Source organism: Erithacus rubecula (assembly GCF_903797595.1).
Source record: "Erithacus rubecula genome assembly, chromosome: 14".
In the NCBI taxonomy this organism is placed as follows: domain Eukaryota; kingdom Metazoa; phylum Chordata; class Aves; order Passeriformes; family Muscicapidae; genus Erithacus; species Erithacus rubecula.
The window spans coordinates 5,459,824-5,476,945 of NC_136666.1; the positions used below are offsets into that span (position 1 = coordinate 5,459,824).

The window sequence follows — 17,122 nt, forward strand, 5'->3', positions numbered from 1 at the left end:
ATGTGATTCTGATTCCCTTTATTTCCATTGTCTGCAATTACCTGACCATTCTTTCCAGTTTGATTTTCTTCCCTGGGTAATCGAGATTCTCATATTGATGTTGTATTTAACTGTATTTCTCATCTGTGAATTTTCCATTATCTGCAGCATGACAAAAAGCATGCTTCAGTGGAGGCAAATAAGCCAGAAAAGGTCTGTGGAGCATGGCTCTTTCAAACATAAGTCTTCTGGGTGAATCACAGAAGTGGTGACCAAGGAACAGAGAGTCTGTTCTATCTTTGCTACAGATTTAATGTGTTGTTATGCAAACTAAATTTTCAATGGACTTCAGTGATTCCAATTAACTGTCTTGGCAATATTGTAATGTCATTTCCATTTGCCAGTTCCTAGGTGGCCTGTACAAAGTGAACTCAGTAATTTTGGTCAAGTTCCATGCCTCCATCCATCTTATGACCATCCTTAACTGGATCTCTTTTAATAGTCTGGTTAAGGAGGGACAGATGGTCTCGAGCACCCGCCTTGCTCAGATGCAGTAACTGCAAGTCAAGGTTTTGAGACAATTTGGCCACTTCTTTCACTGGTCACCCTGCACCTGTTGTATAGATAAACATAAGTCTCATTCTTCAAGGCTATCACTTTTCGTGAGCATTAGACACCTTTATTAAAGCAAAATTTATTCATGACTACACAGATCATCAACTTGGCCTCTCTGGAATGTGCCTATTCCTGTCCAATGACAGCCATGCAGCATTTACCACTGGGTATACTAAAGATTGATGAGATGTACTAAGCCACTAATGAGGCTGATAAGACACTTTGTCACGTGCCAAGATAAATGTCTCCAATTTTATCTATGTCAGCGGCTTCCATATCAGACAGCTGAGCAGTTAGACCTCACTAAATGGAGCTACTTAAAGGTACAATAAGAAATAACAGTTCCCTCTTCCTGTACCTTTCTCTGCAGGCAGCAACCTGAAAATGAAATATTTTGCAGAAAGCCTTCTTAGAGATGCTTGGGGTTTGGGATCTGTTTTGTATTGTTTAAAGTATTTATTTTGTTCTGTGTGTGAAAACCTCAGAAAGAATGTGTTCTCTGTAGTGATGTAGGATTAATTACCACTGTTACTGACACTTGTTTCTTGTGCAGTGAGACCATGTAGTTCCCTGAAAGTTTTTCCTTCCTTATTTACTGAGGACTAGTAATTACTGAAAATGCACTTTACCACCTTCACATACATGCCAGGAGAATGTAGAAGATTCATGATGCAAATAAATCAATAAGGAAGTTGGAAGATGCAGTGAACCAGGAGTGTCTTAGTGCTTTTAAGAACAAACCAGAACAAAATCTCTTTTTTTAGAGACCATTTTTTTCTCCTACTGTTACATATTACTGTCTCTGTAACACATATGAGCTGCCCAGCTGCAGACCAAGCTGTCTGTGGTGTGAAAAACAAAAAACTCAGATTGTCAAAGCTTGTCCCTTCCCTCCTGACAAATCTTAGTAGTAAAAGTGTGGAGTGATGTGAATCAAACCAGCCTTAACTTGAGTCCTCTGTGGAGGCTGTAAAACATACAGGTGTATCAGGAGTAAATGCATTGTTGGCTTCTCATTCATTTTTTAGAAATGCTCCACTAGTCACAATTTGGGAACACCTGACTGCAAAAACTCTTAAGCAGACATGGCATAGGCAAAAAAGCACCCCTGGCCCAATCTCTGCTTTTTTCCTACAACAGAGCCTTAGAGATGGTCTTTGAAAATGGCTTCTTGAGCTCTTCATACAAGCCTTTGGAAATACTTTTGATACTTGTGGCCCAGGTGCTATTCTGTAGAAAGAGATCCTTAAGAAGATAACAGGAATTTATTTTTTCATCGATTACATAAATTTCTTTCAGAAAAAAAAAAAAATAATTTGGCATTGGAGTTAACCTGACAGATAATTAGCTGAAATCTTCTTGAGTAGTTGCTTTTGTCTCCCTCTGTTTGCTAGCAATAATATTTTTAATGTGCATTTCTGAGGCGGATTGAAGGTTCTGGCTGTAATGAAAATGAAATGACTACGTACCAGTCCAGACATGAATTCATTTAATTTTATTGAAGCCAGAACCTTTGTTCGCCTTCTCACATACAAACTCACACAATAGGTTGACCTTGGGTTCTGCTCTGCAGAAATATTCCCCACCCTTTACACAAGTGCTCAGTCTGCTCCAGGCCTGTCCAAACATGTGTGTGCCAAGCCAAGTTGTTCAGCAGGGAAATAGTCAGTGTGCACAACCTTGTTTTGTTTGGGTCTGTTGGATGTGGGGACCGGATTGTTTTTTTTTTTTCTGGTTTGTGGCTCTTTGGGAATGCTAATGGCTGTCTGCTTTCCTGCCCTTGTAATATCTGTTTGCCATTTTGCTGGCTCCTAAGTTGGTCATTTGGCACTCGTGACCTAACCAAGCAGATCAAAGGCTTTCAAAGGGCAGACTGTATGAATGCTTCCCTCTCCATCACCAGTGCCCTTATTTTCCCTGTCTCCTCCTTCACCTCAAAACTTTGTGTGCTCCAACAGTGAAACAAACCTCTCAACCAAATGTGTGAGAGCTCAGTGGCCACCTCTGGGCCACCATTAGCTTACAGTAACCTTGTGCTATTTGATGAGAAACAGGGACAAAGTGGCCTTTGTTCCAAAGGTTGGTTTGTTTGTTTATTTTATTCCAAATGCCTGTGGGCTGTGATTCTCCTAATGTGTTTCCCAGGGACAAGGTGAAGAATGGCTTCATGGTTCCTTTATTTACAGTGCCTTTAGACATGACAATTTTTTGTCATCTTCTCAACACAAAATTAGGAGCTCAGACATAAATCACTCAGCTCCTGGGATTGCTGCACAGCATTCTCACCAGGATTTATAGGAGACAGACTATATGAGATAATAATAAACTTAAAAGAACACTTGCAACATGCAGAAATTCTTAAAGACTTCATGAGGAAAATTTTGTCCCTTAGAACATATGGTGCAATTCTGCTGGAATTTGACATCTCTGTTGGGTTGGCAGCTAACAATGGGACTGGGGATATACTCAATTTTTTGGCTTATGACAAAAAGAGTAACTACCCATCATGTGTTACAAGTATTGAAAGGTTATAAACACCACCACAACCCACCCTTTTACAACAATGTGTTGGAACATGTGTTTAAAGTTAAACATGCACTTTGATTAAGCAGGAGTGAACCAACTTAATCAAGATGTGAATGGATGGTTATGTAGCTACATGCTCTTGTTGTATGGCTCTGTCTGTGAGATGTGGATTCTTGCTAAATGATGAGTTTGACAAATTGGGGTCTAGAATTAAACATTGTCATGTATGCTGTGCTGAATTGGCATCCTAGAAAAGAGAGGAATAAAACTCAGGGCTGTCCAGTATTGGTGAAAAGTGCTGGACACCAACTGAAGGAGCAGAAATAGACCCCAGTTTAAGACAGCTGTGGGAATGTGACAAAAGAAAAATGGACCTGTAAAATGAAAGTCTTTTATTGAAATTTAGGAACAAACATTCAACAGGACGTTGATAAAACTGTGAAATTGGTCTTAGAGAAGTGATGAAAGTTTCATGTCTCAAGACACTGGGAACTAGACTGAGTCAGGACCAGTAGGAAGTAGTAAGAAAGATAAACCAAGAAGGTCTTGATGAGACTTAAACAACAAAATATGAAAATGTAACCATTTTCTATTATAAAGGTCTGGATATCCATTTGTATTTTACCTGCCTTATACTCAAAAGCAGCATAAAATCTTCATAAGTATTTTCTAAAAATTACGATAAATCAGCAAGGTTTTTCTGTGGGGACCTTCTCCTAAATGTAGGTGGTTGTTGAACTGATGTTGGTAATTCACTTCAGTACTGAGTGCTTATGCTGAAAAGTAGTTTGAAGTTCTATTTTATGGTATTTTGCACTGAATGGAAGTGCAGCAGTAGGACCTCAGGTTGGCTAGGGTGAACATCAAAATTTTAAATGCTGAATGTCTGTTCTTAATTCTCTCTTGACTCCAGTTTGAGTTTACCATTTGTGATTGCAAAATAAATCCCTTGGTTCTGTGTTTTGGGTTTTTTTTGGACAGTTATCACTGAGAACTAGTTTTAATAGTTTGGAGGCTTATGCTTGAGTCTGTATTTTGTCCACATGTAGAGCGTTATGTCACGACCCCGTGATTTCAGTTAACTGACTTAATGTGTTTGTTAGCAAGGACTGACTGTCCTTGAGTGAAATCCCAATGATAGAGGTACTTCAAATGATGGAATAGAAGCACCTACATGTGTGATAAATTATCACTCAGTAGAAATGGAGTGACTTACAAAGGAGCTCTTACAGTGCTTTCTTAAAATGCATCACTCAGTTGTTTGTTTAAAGGAGTTATACTGACATTACATTCAGAATATTGGTTTCTTTGTGTTTAGACCATTTACGTACATTGCCTGTGTACCAAGATAGTGTGATTCTGAAGAATCAGAGTCTGGAAAAGACTCTGGTGGGACATTTCAGCCACATGTTAGGCAGGTCCTCTTCATTTCATGACACAAATCATCCTCCTGAAAAGTGTTTTACTGCCTATGCAAATAGACTTTAACTGGGATCATCCTCACAGCCTGTGGAGAAGTACCAGGGCAGTGTGTGTGGCTGAAATCACACAGCACTTAGTGCAGCAATTCCAGTTTTGTTTGCAGATGGATGTGTTTTTCCCTGTCTGTTTTCAGGGAGCCTGTGTGATGGCACAACCAGTCAGTGTTACCTGCTGCCCGTTTTGGATACTATATTCGTCCAGAGAAAGTACAGAAGAGGTGGCCTAGGGATGAAAATGTTGCATGATTTCTGTCAGTCTTTCCTGGCTGAGGATGCCTTGGGGATCAGCTGCCCTATTTCTGCTGCCATGTATCAAGGTAAATCCTTTGATGTGGACACGTTAGGTAAGGGTTATGTATAATGTATAACTTTCAATATGGTCTCAGTAAGATTGTCTTCACTGTGTAAGAGTTCAGTGCCCTTGTCTGAACTGAACTGTTAGCCTGCAACTGCTTCCTTTTCCAGAGCCATCTGGAATTTCCTCTGGAAAGGCAGGCCAATATTTATGTAAGACAACAAGAAGCACAAAACTCATGGTGCCTTTTTGACATTTTGTGTTCCTAGAACTGTTCTCTTTTAGAACTATGTCATTGCCCTAGACAGGGACTTAAACATTTTATTTGTGTTAAGGAGAAGACTCATAAGATCTTGTCAAGCCCACACTGTGCACATAATGCTCTGGTAGATCTTGCATTTTTAAGAAATTACTTACAATAAGCCAAATACCCAGGATTTACTCAGTCATCCAGTTACATCAATACTTGTTTTGTATCCACTGTCTTTGAACATTTGTCACTTTTAAAAGATCACAAAATAGTAATATATCTTCTCTGTCTTCAGGTCAAAACTCTGGTTTTGCTAGTACAATTCACAGAAAAAATCTGTGCTCACATTATTTATAAAATGTCTTCTTTAGAAAAGTACTTTTTTCTGAGGTTGCTGTCTGTGTGGTGCAGTCTTCACCATCATTTTTGGGGAGATGTTTTTATTGACTTACAGCTTTTCAAATATCTCCTAGTAAATGTCAGCAAAATTTTGGCCTCATCTGTTCTTTCTCTTGGTTATTATGTACTCTTGAATGTATTCAAAAGCACCTGAGCAGGTGCTGCTACTTCTAAATTCAAGAGAGAATAGTATTGACAGCATTCCTTCTCTTCTCCCAATAATATCCATTTTTCCTTTGGCAGACCTCAGGGCTTTAGAAACCTTGAATGAAAAAGCTGCATTTCTTATGTGTTAACACTAGCGATATATTGGAAGACTGTGCTTTTTTCTCAATTAAGTTTAGAGCTATTAGTGAATAAATTTGACTTGCATCATGTTTTAATTAGGTTTTCTTTTATAAAAATACCAATACTGTTAGTTAAATTTTGAGTGTATTGAAGTCACTGTCTGTTTTTAATTTCATTGGAACCACATTTTCATACTTTGAGAAATGAATGCAACCTTTAAATTTCAGTACTGAAATTTCTGAAGCTGTGGACAGTTTATTTAACATGGACATGGTATTTAAGCTGCTGTAGAGGCCTAAAAAGAAAGAAAAAGTTGTGTAGCAGATACCTGAATTCTAGTATGTATTTTAGTTTTAGTAGCTTTTATTGAAATGATTAATTTAGTCTGGATATCCTTGGATAAAATTAATGTCTGCAATCTGCTCATTACTGTAAGGCAAATGTTTACATACCAGAATTAGGGTTTTTGTTTTGACATCCCATTGTTAAACTCAACTGAATGTTGAAGATAAATTATCCATTCTGTAGTAGGATGATCTACAGTGGACAGAGTGTGACAGTAATTTTGTTGTTTACAGATTGTTATCTTAGTGCAATTGATGTGACTGATAGGATGGTGGTTATGGGAAGTTTAAAAAAACTCTTAATGTTTTGAACTGTTTGTTCTACATCATGTGCCTCCTCTTGGCACTGCACACATCCTAAGGATACACTAAATAGAACATATTTCAGTTTGATAACATAAGCAGACCTAAATTTGATTGTTTATCCAAATTTTTGGATGGTCAGTATGTACTCACAGTAATAGGAATCTCTGGCAATATGGTTTTTGAAGGTGATTATACATCTGTCACAGGTATCCTGTAATTTTTCTCTTGGTTCTTCCAATTTTTTTTTCCACATTAAAAAAAAAAAAAAATTAACCTAACAATTGGGCATAGGGTGGCAGTAGTGAAAAGGAGGGTGATTTTGGCCCAAAACCAAACTGAAGCAGAGCGTTTTTTTATAAATAGAAATTAAAGTAGCATTCTGGATGGTTAAAGCTGGAAGATAGAGGAACACCTTTCCTTTCATAGTGACTGTAAAAATCCCCACACTGCTGTTAGTCTGAAACCTACTGAGTATCTGGACATGGTTCTGTGCTTCAGTGCCAATAGAAGGTGCTCAGCAAATCATTTTAAGTCCTTTCTTTCTGCACTCACAAGGAAATAATCTAGACTGAAGCAGATGGCAGGGTTCACTTGTGACTGTTTAGGCCATTCCATGTAGACTTTGACTAAAAGTCCCAGCTAAAACAAAGAGGAGAAAGATGAGAAGGGAGAAGAAAGATTTCTGAAGAAATAGGTCTGAGAGAATTTCTGGGATAGAGCACGTTCCCTCTTCCAATGTACTTTTCACTTATTCATACTTCACCCCTTGGTTTCTCCCTTCAGTTTGCCAGAAATTCCTGCAGGCTCATCCTGAGGAGCAGAAGCGACTGTGGGAAGTGGAAGCACCAGGAGATTGGAGCCAGCGAGTGAATATCTGGTTAAAAATTCAGATGGAGTCATCCCCTTCAGGAAGTGAGTTATAACAAGCAGTGTGAGCCTGTCTGTGTTATAGTTCTATAAAGATAAGAAATGTAATTGAGGGTTAGGTAGTGATCACGGAGAGGTGATGTCTCTGTTGTTTGCACATGGAGAAACTACTGGGTGTGCAGTCCAGTGCCCTCATCTTTCCACAGTAAACAGGACAATTCTTAGAAATTATGAGGTAATGAAATGGCACCACAGAGCATCTGAGAGATCCTGAACAAAGACAGCCTTGGCATAAAGTGGCTGTAACTCCTGTTGCAGTGCACTTAGAGCAGGGTAGAAGTAAGCCCAAAAAAATGCCTGTTGCACAACACATTGTCTGGGTTATAGACAGGGGTTTGTTTCTCTGAAATTGTTACAAAAAAGAAATTTGTATGGCCAGTGGGCAGTGTGTTTAATTACCTTCGATTGCTGCCAATACCATTCTTGGATGGAAACACAAAGGTTTTCATTATGGCTTTTGGAAGATTCCAAGTACTCCCCTACAGGGTATGTCCTTTTTGCTGGGAGCATTTTCTGCCGCTTCACAAAAGTAACAGAGTAGGGAAACCTTTTGACAATTCATATGGGGATGTTGTTGATGTAATCTGTTCACCTGCTTGGAGGACCCAGACAGGCCCCTCTGCTGCATGCATACAAGTTGTGATAAGCACTGGGTTCCAAAAGAAGGGCACACATTCTCTTTCTGGAAGTGCAGCAAGGAGTGCTCCAGAGCAAATTGCTCCCATGCCTTCCCACATCCATCCTGCTCTGTTTTGGCTCAGGAACCTTCAGTTGAGACACCACGTTTCATCTTGTCTGCAGCACCCACAGGAGAGTTAAGTCAGACTTTAGCCCTAGGCTGGGTTCCTCTGAAGCCATTATATCTGTGTTCCTCATGCTTTAAACCAGCAAAACCTGGTGTTGCTCTTTCCTTTAATCTTGCTAAGTGAAGTTTATTAATGGCAACTGAGCAGAACTCTGATCAGATCAAAACTCAGCAGATCCTGAGGGAGAGGAGGCTTTCTTTTTTCTTTCTTCTTTTTGCCATCTTCTAGAAAAACAAACAGATGAATGACCCAAAGAATGGTGAAATATCATTCCACTAGAATGGCTGTTGGTAAAAAATACACAAGAGCCTGGGAAACTGCTTTGACTGCAGCTTCCCACTACCTAAAGGGGGACAGTAAGGAAGATGGGGATAAAGATTTTAACTGGACCTGTTGCAAAAGGACAAGGGATAATGATTTTAAACTAAAAGAGGATAGATTTAGGCTAGATATAAGAAAAAAAATTTTGACTGTGAGGGTGTTGAGGCCCTGGTACAGGCTGCCCATAGAGGCTATAGCAGCCCTATCCCTGGAAGTGTCTAAGGTTGGACTGGGCTTGGAGCACCCTGGTCCTGTAGCAGATGTCTCTGCTGGTTGCTAGGGATTGGATTAGATGACCTTTGAAGGTCTCTTCCAATCCAAACTATTCTGTGATTCCATTATTCTGTCTTTAGGGCATCTCGTGGGAACAAGGGCTTCATTCCTACTTTCTCTGTTATGCAGAAAGCAAAACACAATGTAATTCAATATTGTCAGCTCCAATCAGGATCTATGGCAACAACTGTGAAATAGAAAAGTCTTATTCTGCTCTGATTTCTTAAATTCCTGTTGACATTTGCAATGCCGTGTTTTGGAACAAAATAACTGAGAAGAAAAATTGAATATTTTGCTCATATTATGTATTTTTTTCCCACACCAGTACACAGGATTGAATATCATTAACGTTCTTGTAAGGATTCTACAGTCATAGATATTCCAAAACAGGTTTCTGTAATCCTGAGGTCAGAGTTTCCAATTTTGCAAGGTTGTGTGGCTGCATCTAGTGGCAGTTCATATAAACTGCAGCCCTCTGCTGCAACTGTTACTTCAATTTGTGTGTGCACAGACACATAGGTATGTATACACACACACATTTCTGTCTGCACATGCACATATATCTATAAAAATCAGGCTTTTTAGCATGTTGTCACACATAGCTGCAGTCATTCATTCTGAATTAATTCATATTGTTTGAAAAATGTAGGAGATTTAGTTTCAGCAAATAGTCTCAGCAACAGGAACATGGTGACGTTTCTCTTTTTGGAGCTGATTGGAGGAACAGAAATCATTTCACATGGTTTGGTCGTGGTTGCTAAATCTACCACGCAGTGAACTGATTAGTTTTGAAGTAGTTTAGTAATATACATAAAGCATGTAAATGTGAAGCTAATGCAAAATCAAGCAGGCTGAGGAGAATCAAAATAAATTTCAAGTGATTGCATATAATCCTTCATCAGGATTGGCTGGAGTAAAAGGAGAAAGGGATATATGTATTTTCCAGGTGTAAGAGGTGAACAGATTATCTATTTAGCAGAGCTTTTGTTTTAGCAAAAAAAAAAAAAATCTATTTAGCAGAGATTTTGTTTCTACTATAGTTGTTCCCCTTAGGTTTTTGTGGTAGTGTTTTGGAGCATCCTGATTTGGTTAATTAACAAAAACATGGCAAGATGGATTGAAGGTAACAATCAGGTGGCTTTTTCTGGTTGGCTTTCTTTTTTTAAAAAAAACCCTAGAAGTAGCCATGGAAATACGATAATTTTTTTTTCTTTTTAATCTTTTTCTGGGGCAAAATATTCCACCAATCTCTCTAGAGGCTGAAGTGGGCTCTTGTATGGAAAAGACTTCAACCAGTAAACCCAGACAATCGGATGTGGACCAGATGAATAAGGTATAGTGACTAATATGCCATATTATGACTTTGTTTTTCTTTTTAGTGAAGTAGAGAGGTTTAAATATGAGAGATTTCCACAGATATGTTTTACTACTGATTCATATATCTAGGTAGGTAGTCACAGCTATATTATATACACATATATGTGCACACATATAAATGATATTTTTAGCTAATTTATTTAGCTGTAATAGTTTGAGAAGCTAAAGAAAGCAGAATAGTTTTCACTAAAAGCTTTAGTTGCATCCTTACTGAGACAAGGGAGCTGTAACCAAGCAGGTGTACAGTGAATTCCAAGGTTTGCACATGGAATAGCTTTCTGAACCCCACTGGTGGTATTTTCTGTGCAGGAGCTTAAGTGTACCTTTAGAATGAATAAACCAAACTCTTTATGGTCCGAATTATTTTATCTCACTGCTGAGCTGCAGATCTAGTCACGTTTAGCTTTTAGTGGCACTGAGGCCTAAAACAGGCAGTGAGGTTTAAATGAAGCCTGAGCCATGTATCTGAGAAATGAAACTTTTTCAAGTAATAAAGAAAAAAGAGAGATGAGTGGAAGCAAAACAGAGAGCTGCAAGGGTTGTTTCCCCAGCACATTTTGGTTGCCACACAATTAAATCAGTTTGTTTCCTTCAGCCCTGGGTGCTGGGGTAGCTGTGGTGGCTCTGGTCCCTGCAGTGCACACTCTTGCTGTACTCTGTGGCCACAGCTCCAGAGCCCACCCAGCCAGACCAAGGCTCCCTGTGCTCCCAGTTTTCCTTCTGCTGGCACTTCTGGGAAGGCAGGCAGAGCAGCAGGAATGAAGCTGTTCTATACAAAACATGCAGCAGAGTTTGCCTTGCACGTTTATGGCAGCCATGGCTGACAGAGGTGTTTGATACTGGGATCAAGTCACTGTTAATTTTGTTTGTGTATAATTTGCTGTTCCTTCTGTCTTGGCTCTAATTTCAGGGTATTGACTGCTTTCCTGGGGTTGGGCAAGTGGCAGGAAATGCCACGGAGAAAAAAGATGACACAGCAGCAGCAGAGACTCTAAACTCACAAGGTCCTGAAGAGGAGGACTTGAAACAAGGTGCAGGTGATGCTCAGCAACATAAAGGACTCAGGAAAAGAGCAGGTCCTGGGGACTTAGTTGTAGACAAGGCCACCAAACAATTTAAGACTGCACCATAATTGCTATTTCAGAAATCAGAAAAATTCAGTATCATCTTAAAAATTATAATTGACTGTTCTTAATTTGTAACAGCGGAGAAATTTCTTCAGGTATGATGAAATTTTTTTGCAGCACACGTTCTTCATTTTATGTTTTGTTTTAAATAAAGCTTTTGCTTACTGAGTGTCCTTTTCTTTTTCTTCTCACCAAGTAATTAAGTAGTAGCTGAGCCTGGTTATTTCCCTGCTCTGAAAAGATTTTATTGGATTGCATGAGGTGTCCAAAGGGGAATAATTGGAGGGCTTGTAGGTACTGATGTAAGAAGATATTTCTATGGAAACCACATCCTGCATTATGGAAGAGAGATACCACAACACACGTTGGTATCAGAATGACAGTTGTAACCTTCCTTTCAGAGTGAACAATTGATCTTGAATTGCTTTCATTTGAGCTTTTCTAGCAGAAAAATCTGCCTTAAACCCTGTGGTGGACAGGATGGCACACAAAGGCCATTCATGCAGAAAAAGTTTGGTGCAGAGAGAGAGTGTGAACAAGCTACAGGCATTAAAGTGCCTTTCAGTTCAGGCACTGTGATAATTCTGTGTGCAAGCTCAGGGTGTAGAACTTCATGAGATTCCTTATTGCATATTTTATTTTCTGTATTCTCTTTCTGTATGTTTTGCCTTCAATTAACTTGGAAATATAACATCCTTCACTAGATTATCATGCTGGGGCTTGGTAAAGAAATTGTTCTCTTTTACCACAGGCTGGTTCTGTGTTAGAATATTAATTTTTTTATTTTTATTTTTTTTTTTTTTTTTTTTTTTTTTTTTTTTTTTTAAGTGGGGAATTTCAAAAGCCTGAATGTTGTGTTAATGAATTACAGGTGAAACTCCCAAGGATCAGATCTTTAGTCCAGTGGCAGAGAGAAGGTTTTGCAAAGAGGTGAACAGCAGGAGGTTCCTGATAATCCTGAACAGATCCAGCCGCCTGTAATTCTTAAGTGGCTTCCTTGGAACAAGGAGAGGTAGTTGTTTCTCTCCAGAAACTAATCGAGCATTTCCAGGGAGACAGTTCTGTAGGCAAGCATTGTATGTGCACTGTAGAGATGTGTATTTTTTCCCTGTGCAGCATAATTGCTAGCACATAGCCCCATCACCCTGGTTTTGTTTAAGGTTGTGATTTAATGTAGCATTTATTCATGTATCCAAGTAACTCCTTCCCTGTTGAGCTGCTCTGTAAACCATATGCCTGAGACACAGTGAAATCAGACCTTCCTAAGCATCTCTTAAAAAAATAAAAAATAAAAGAAATGCTATAATTGGAACTCACAAGTTTTTGCTAAGAGAATTAAAACACTGGATCGTGTGCCAGCCTTAATCACGTTGCTATGGTTCTCTTGTTGCAAAGAAAGTGCATTTAGGACTAACTTTAAAGTCAGTTAATCTTAAGGTTGTTGAAAAGTCACCAAGAGCATGCTGAGAAGACTGCTAGAAACTCCATGTCCTCCTGTGGAACAGCTTGTATTCTTGTTAAAGGTATGGTTAAATACATACTTAAAAAAAGTAGATTTGTGAAGAGTTGCAATGCCAGTTGCTTTGAAATAAAATAGAAAATTATTATGTCTCTGCTCATGAAAGCTGAGCTGAACTTGCAGGAGCGTGGCAAACTGAACTCATGTCCAGTTTACACATTATATTATAAGGGCAGGGTAAGGAAAACTGGGGTTGTTCCAGTGAAGAACATTAAGAATTTTAATCTGAATTAAGTATTTCAACAAAATTTTATCTAAGAAGGCCCCAGGAAACTCTAAATGAATTTACATGAGGATAAAGGAGAAATATAAGGTACTGTCTGGAATGAGCAGATGACTAATTAGATTAAATTTATTCTATATCTGGAGACACTTTTAGTTAGAGGATAAATTTTTCAAAGTCCCCAAAATGAATTTCTGTTTTACCTATTAGCCAGAGATCCACAGCTACATTAACCACCACTGCTGACTGTTCTCACAGAAAAGTTACTTCTTTGCTCTGTGTATGAATCTCCTTCCTTGATTTTGTTTAGGTTTTTGTTTTCTAAGTTATCTCTTTCTATTCTAAGTATCAAAAATTCTCATGGTGACAGCTGAAGTAAGTAAAGGTGCATTTGCTGAGGTTGTGGCAGATGCTTGGTTCTCTATCTAATCACAGAGATCATTCTTCTCATCAAAACTTTTGACAATTAGAAACAGGAATTCTGAGATCTTAGTTAGCTGTACTAAACTCCAGGGCTACAGCTTCCAAGAGGGCAGAGGCTCGTTCCATGTTATTTCAGAAATGCTGATTTTCAGGACAATTAGTCTAAATATTGATTTTGTTTTCTTTTTTTTGGTTGTATTAGTGCTTTAAGGGTATCTGATTAATGCAGAAGCTTGGACCTGCACTCATTCTTAGCAGTCTGAAGCACTGGTGTATGAGATCAGAAGAATCCTAAGAGGGTCTGAAGTGAAAACAAATCCAATATTTTCACTGTCTTAATAGAACAGAGTCGAAAAAACACACCTAACAGCACAAACACATTTTTTTCTCTCAGTGGAAGATCTTTTATTTAAAACAAATCTGCATTTACTTAGGGATAGGATGGTTTCAGGGTGCTGAAAAAGTTGGCAAAAGCTTGAAAGAACATTCCAGTTTTTGGAGGGAAGTTTTCAAAAGCTCAGATTTAATCTCTTTCTAAATCTCCTCTTTGGTCATGATGAGACACGGTGATGGTTCTGCTCAGGAGACAAAGAGGTGAGAGGGGTGGCAGATCTGCTGAGGGGGAGTTTGTATCTATGCTTCTTACAAGCAGAGACACTGAACTCTGGCCTGAAAATAAGATGTTAAACATCAAAATTAATGTTAGCAGTCATCTGGTGGGTGTGTGCCAACTGAAAAAAGGATTTCATTTGCTCTCAAGACAAGTAAACATATGGATTTTAAGGCTAGAAATTTCATTACGTTAATCTGTCATGTTTCACATAATGTAAGCCAGACAATTTCGTGCATGGTTGCTGTGTCAAAAAATCATTGGTTTTGGTTGAAGCAAGCCATTTTTTAAGAGGGATTGTTTTGATATGGCAGTTTTGATTTTCAGATGTGGCAGATTTCCCACTGCCCAATGTTTGTTGGCAAGTTGTTCTAAAGTTTTGCCTTTGCAAGTTCATCCAGTTTCTTTAGTCTGAATTAATTTTGCTTTAGCCTCCTGTGATGGATTTTTGTTTTCTGTTTAACACTGAGCTGTGGCTCTGTACTGTCAAGATGCTTTCAGATGTGGGGATGGAGACCTTGTGGTCCATCATGACATCAGTGAACAGGACTGGTTTTTGGATCTGCCTCTGTGAGGCAGCTTTTGCTGACCTTGCTGCATTCCTCTTGTCCTTTCAGATAGATTTTCAATTTTTCAAATTCCTTTTAGAAGCTGAAACATCATCAGAGCCCCCGTCCTGGTCCCGGGTCACGCTGAGCAGTGCAGGGCTGCCGTGACCTGTGGTTGTAAATCATCAAATTCTCTTGTGCTCTTGGATGACCGTGCCCTGTAAAACTTAAACCAGTCTGTTTAGATGGCAGGTTTGTGGTGTCTGCAGTGCAAGTGCAGCATTGCAGCGTCCCCTGTCTCAGTGCCACGAGATGGCACCATTGCACAGCGTAACTTTGTCGTCATCTCTCGGGGCTGCAGACCTTGCCTGGGGTTTAAAGGCATCCCGGCTTGGCTTGGCTTCCTCGGGAAGAGGGTGGGGATGTGGCAAAGCTTGTCTTGTCTTTGTCATTCAGGCTCATTTGTCTTGGAGTTTGTCTCCAGTGGGCTCCAGGATGATTTTTTTCCAAATGTTTGTGCAGTCAAGGTGAGGTCTGATTAGCCCAAAATGCAAATTGCACCCAGATTTTCCTCCTTTGTACTCTTGTTTCATCGGGAACCCTGGGTGTGACTTTCCATGTTGTATCTCATTGTTTCCAAGCAGATGATTCTGGTTATGTTGTGCAAAATTTTTAGATGTTTGGGAATAGAAATTACCACTTAATTACCACTTTTGACTTGTATGACTTGATTCTGAAAAGTGAGCCATCCTAAAGTCTACCAAACAAGAGGTGCCAAAGTAGAAAAGAATCAAGGATGTTCAGATCGACATTTTAGTGTCCTTTCCTGTGGATGAAGGAGGAAGGGAACAGTGTGAACTTCCTCTACCTGGACACTTCTTAACATTTGCACATTAACGATGTTGCAGAAAAAGAGGAAAGTAATGTGTCCAAATTGAATTTCTGCTTTGTCAGCTTTATTGCTCAACTGTATAAACAAAGAATGCATCCAGCTGTAGTTCATTGTTTGTTACTGTCTTAGGCCTTCCTTTATGTATTTCTTGTTGCAGATGAGCATGCCATAAAATTAAAGTACATTGGAAACAAAATTAAGACTTTGTAATTAGCCTGCTTTGCTGTTTGTTCCCTCTTGCAGTCCAGGTTGATGGTGAAGTCTCAGTTTAATCTCCTCTGTTTGTATTAGGCTTTATTGACTTTTTCTATGTTGAAGGTTGTTGGTCTTTTTTTCTTTTGGTGGTGTTTTTTTAAGAAATCTTTTTGGTTTTAATTTAGACTGAAGGCTCCGTTTTTGGAAAATCAATAAACTCCATATGGAAGAATTCTTTTCTCCCAGCCACCTGACACTTAGATGCAGTTGAACTTTTTCTCTTTTTGCTTTTTGCCTTCTCAGGGAGGAGATCAGAAGTTGCATTCACCATGATGAGAGCATTTGGGGATGTCGGCATTCATTCACCAACACTGGATTTGTAAATTAATAGCTCAGCCTCTCTGGACTGTGGTATGTTAAAGGTCAGTGACCATGAGAGGAGAAACACTTCAGAGCAGTGTGTGCCCTCTGGTCAGCACAGTGGCCTTGGCTTAATGGCTTTAATTTCATGCTGCTTTTAAAAGATACAGATGTGCAGCATACCTTCAATCCTCCTACCTGGAGCCAGTAATCCTGTCCCAGCTTTCTGCAAGGAGTGCAGAGGGAGAACACAAAAACCCTTCCTAAAAGGATTTGTTGAACTGACTAATTTTCTGAGTTTCTCCTTGCCTGGCATGTCCCCTCTCATCCAAGTTCTTTGATAAGTATCTTAACCAAGATGCCTTTTGGTAAATGCTGTCTTCAAGTCTCAGGATATAAAAGAGCCTTCTGATTCCCCCACCCTCTCCAGATCTTGGGGCTGGTTCAATCTTTTTTAAAGCTATTTCTCTTGTGCTGCATGCAGAGCCCATCTGCTGTAATACAGACTGAAATGCTGCTTTTATCCTTGTTTGCGTAGAAGGTTGATGGGTAAATCAATTGGAGTGAAAGACACATTGTCCCTCTTTGCTCTATGTCACAAGCACAAATATCTTCCTTTTAAAGTGTCTCTTGGTAGAAGCCAAAGCCTTTGGCACAAGCCACCTCTGCTAGTTTGACCCCTTTTGTGCATCTGGGATGGAGGAGCAGCTCTGAGAAGCACAGAACAAAACCAGCAAAATAGCAAGAGAAAAGGTCAAGAAGGGGTCTTGCTCCCTGTAGACATCAGAAGTTTCTGCAAGATGATATTTAGCATGTCCTGCCTGAACAGTTAAGGCATCAAAGACACGAGCACTTCGATAGGTAATATCCTCATGAGTTGTCAAATAGATTGCAAAGCACGTTGCTCTGCCATGCTGGGCATGGGAGGGAGGGACCTTATGTCTTTCTAGTCATTGAGGTAACCGAGACTGAGAGCTTCAGAGAGCCTTTGCTTCCACAGATGGATATTCCATGCTGTGCTCTGTCCTTGCCTGGCTT

General features: G+C 39.4%; 1 protein-coding gene across 2 annotated transcripts in view; it reads left to right on the forward strand.

Moving 5' to 3' along the window:
- Window positions 1–11,483, forward strand: part of LOC306808062 (protein FAM169B-like) — a 35,942-nt gene extending 24,459 nt beyond the window's left edge. The window contains exons 6-9 of one of the 2 annotated variants that reach the window (XM_079318211.1): window positions 4,736–4,918; window positions 7,267–7,395; window positions 10,067–10,143; window positions 11,098–11,483. In XM_079318211.1, coding sequence (XP_079174337.1) covers window positions 4,736–4,918; window positions 7,267–7,395; window positions 10,067–10,143; window positions 11,098–11,319 — 611 coding nt within the window. In that variant the 3' untranslated portion in view covers window positions 11,320–11,483. The remainder of the gene's footprint in view (window positions 1–4,735; window positions 4,919–7,266; window positions 7,396–10,066; window positions 10,144–11,097) is intronic. The other variant, XM_079318212.1, reaches the window with a different exon arrangement.
- The last annotated feature ends 5,639 nt before the right edge of the window (window positions 11,484–17,122 follow it).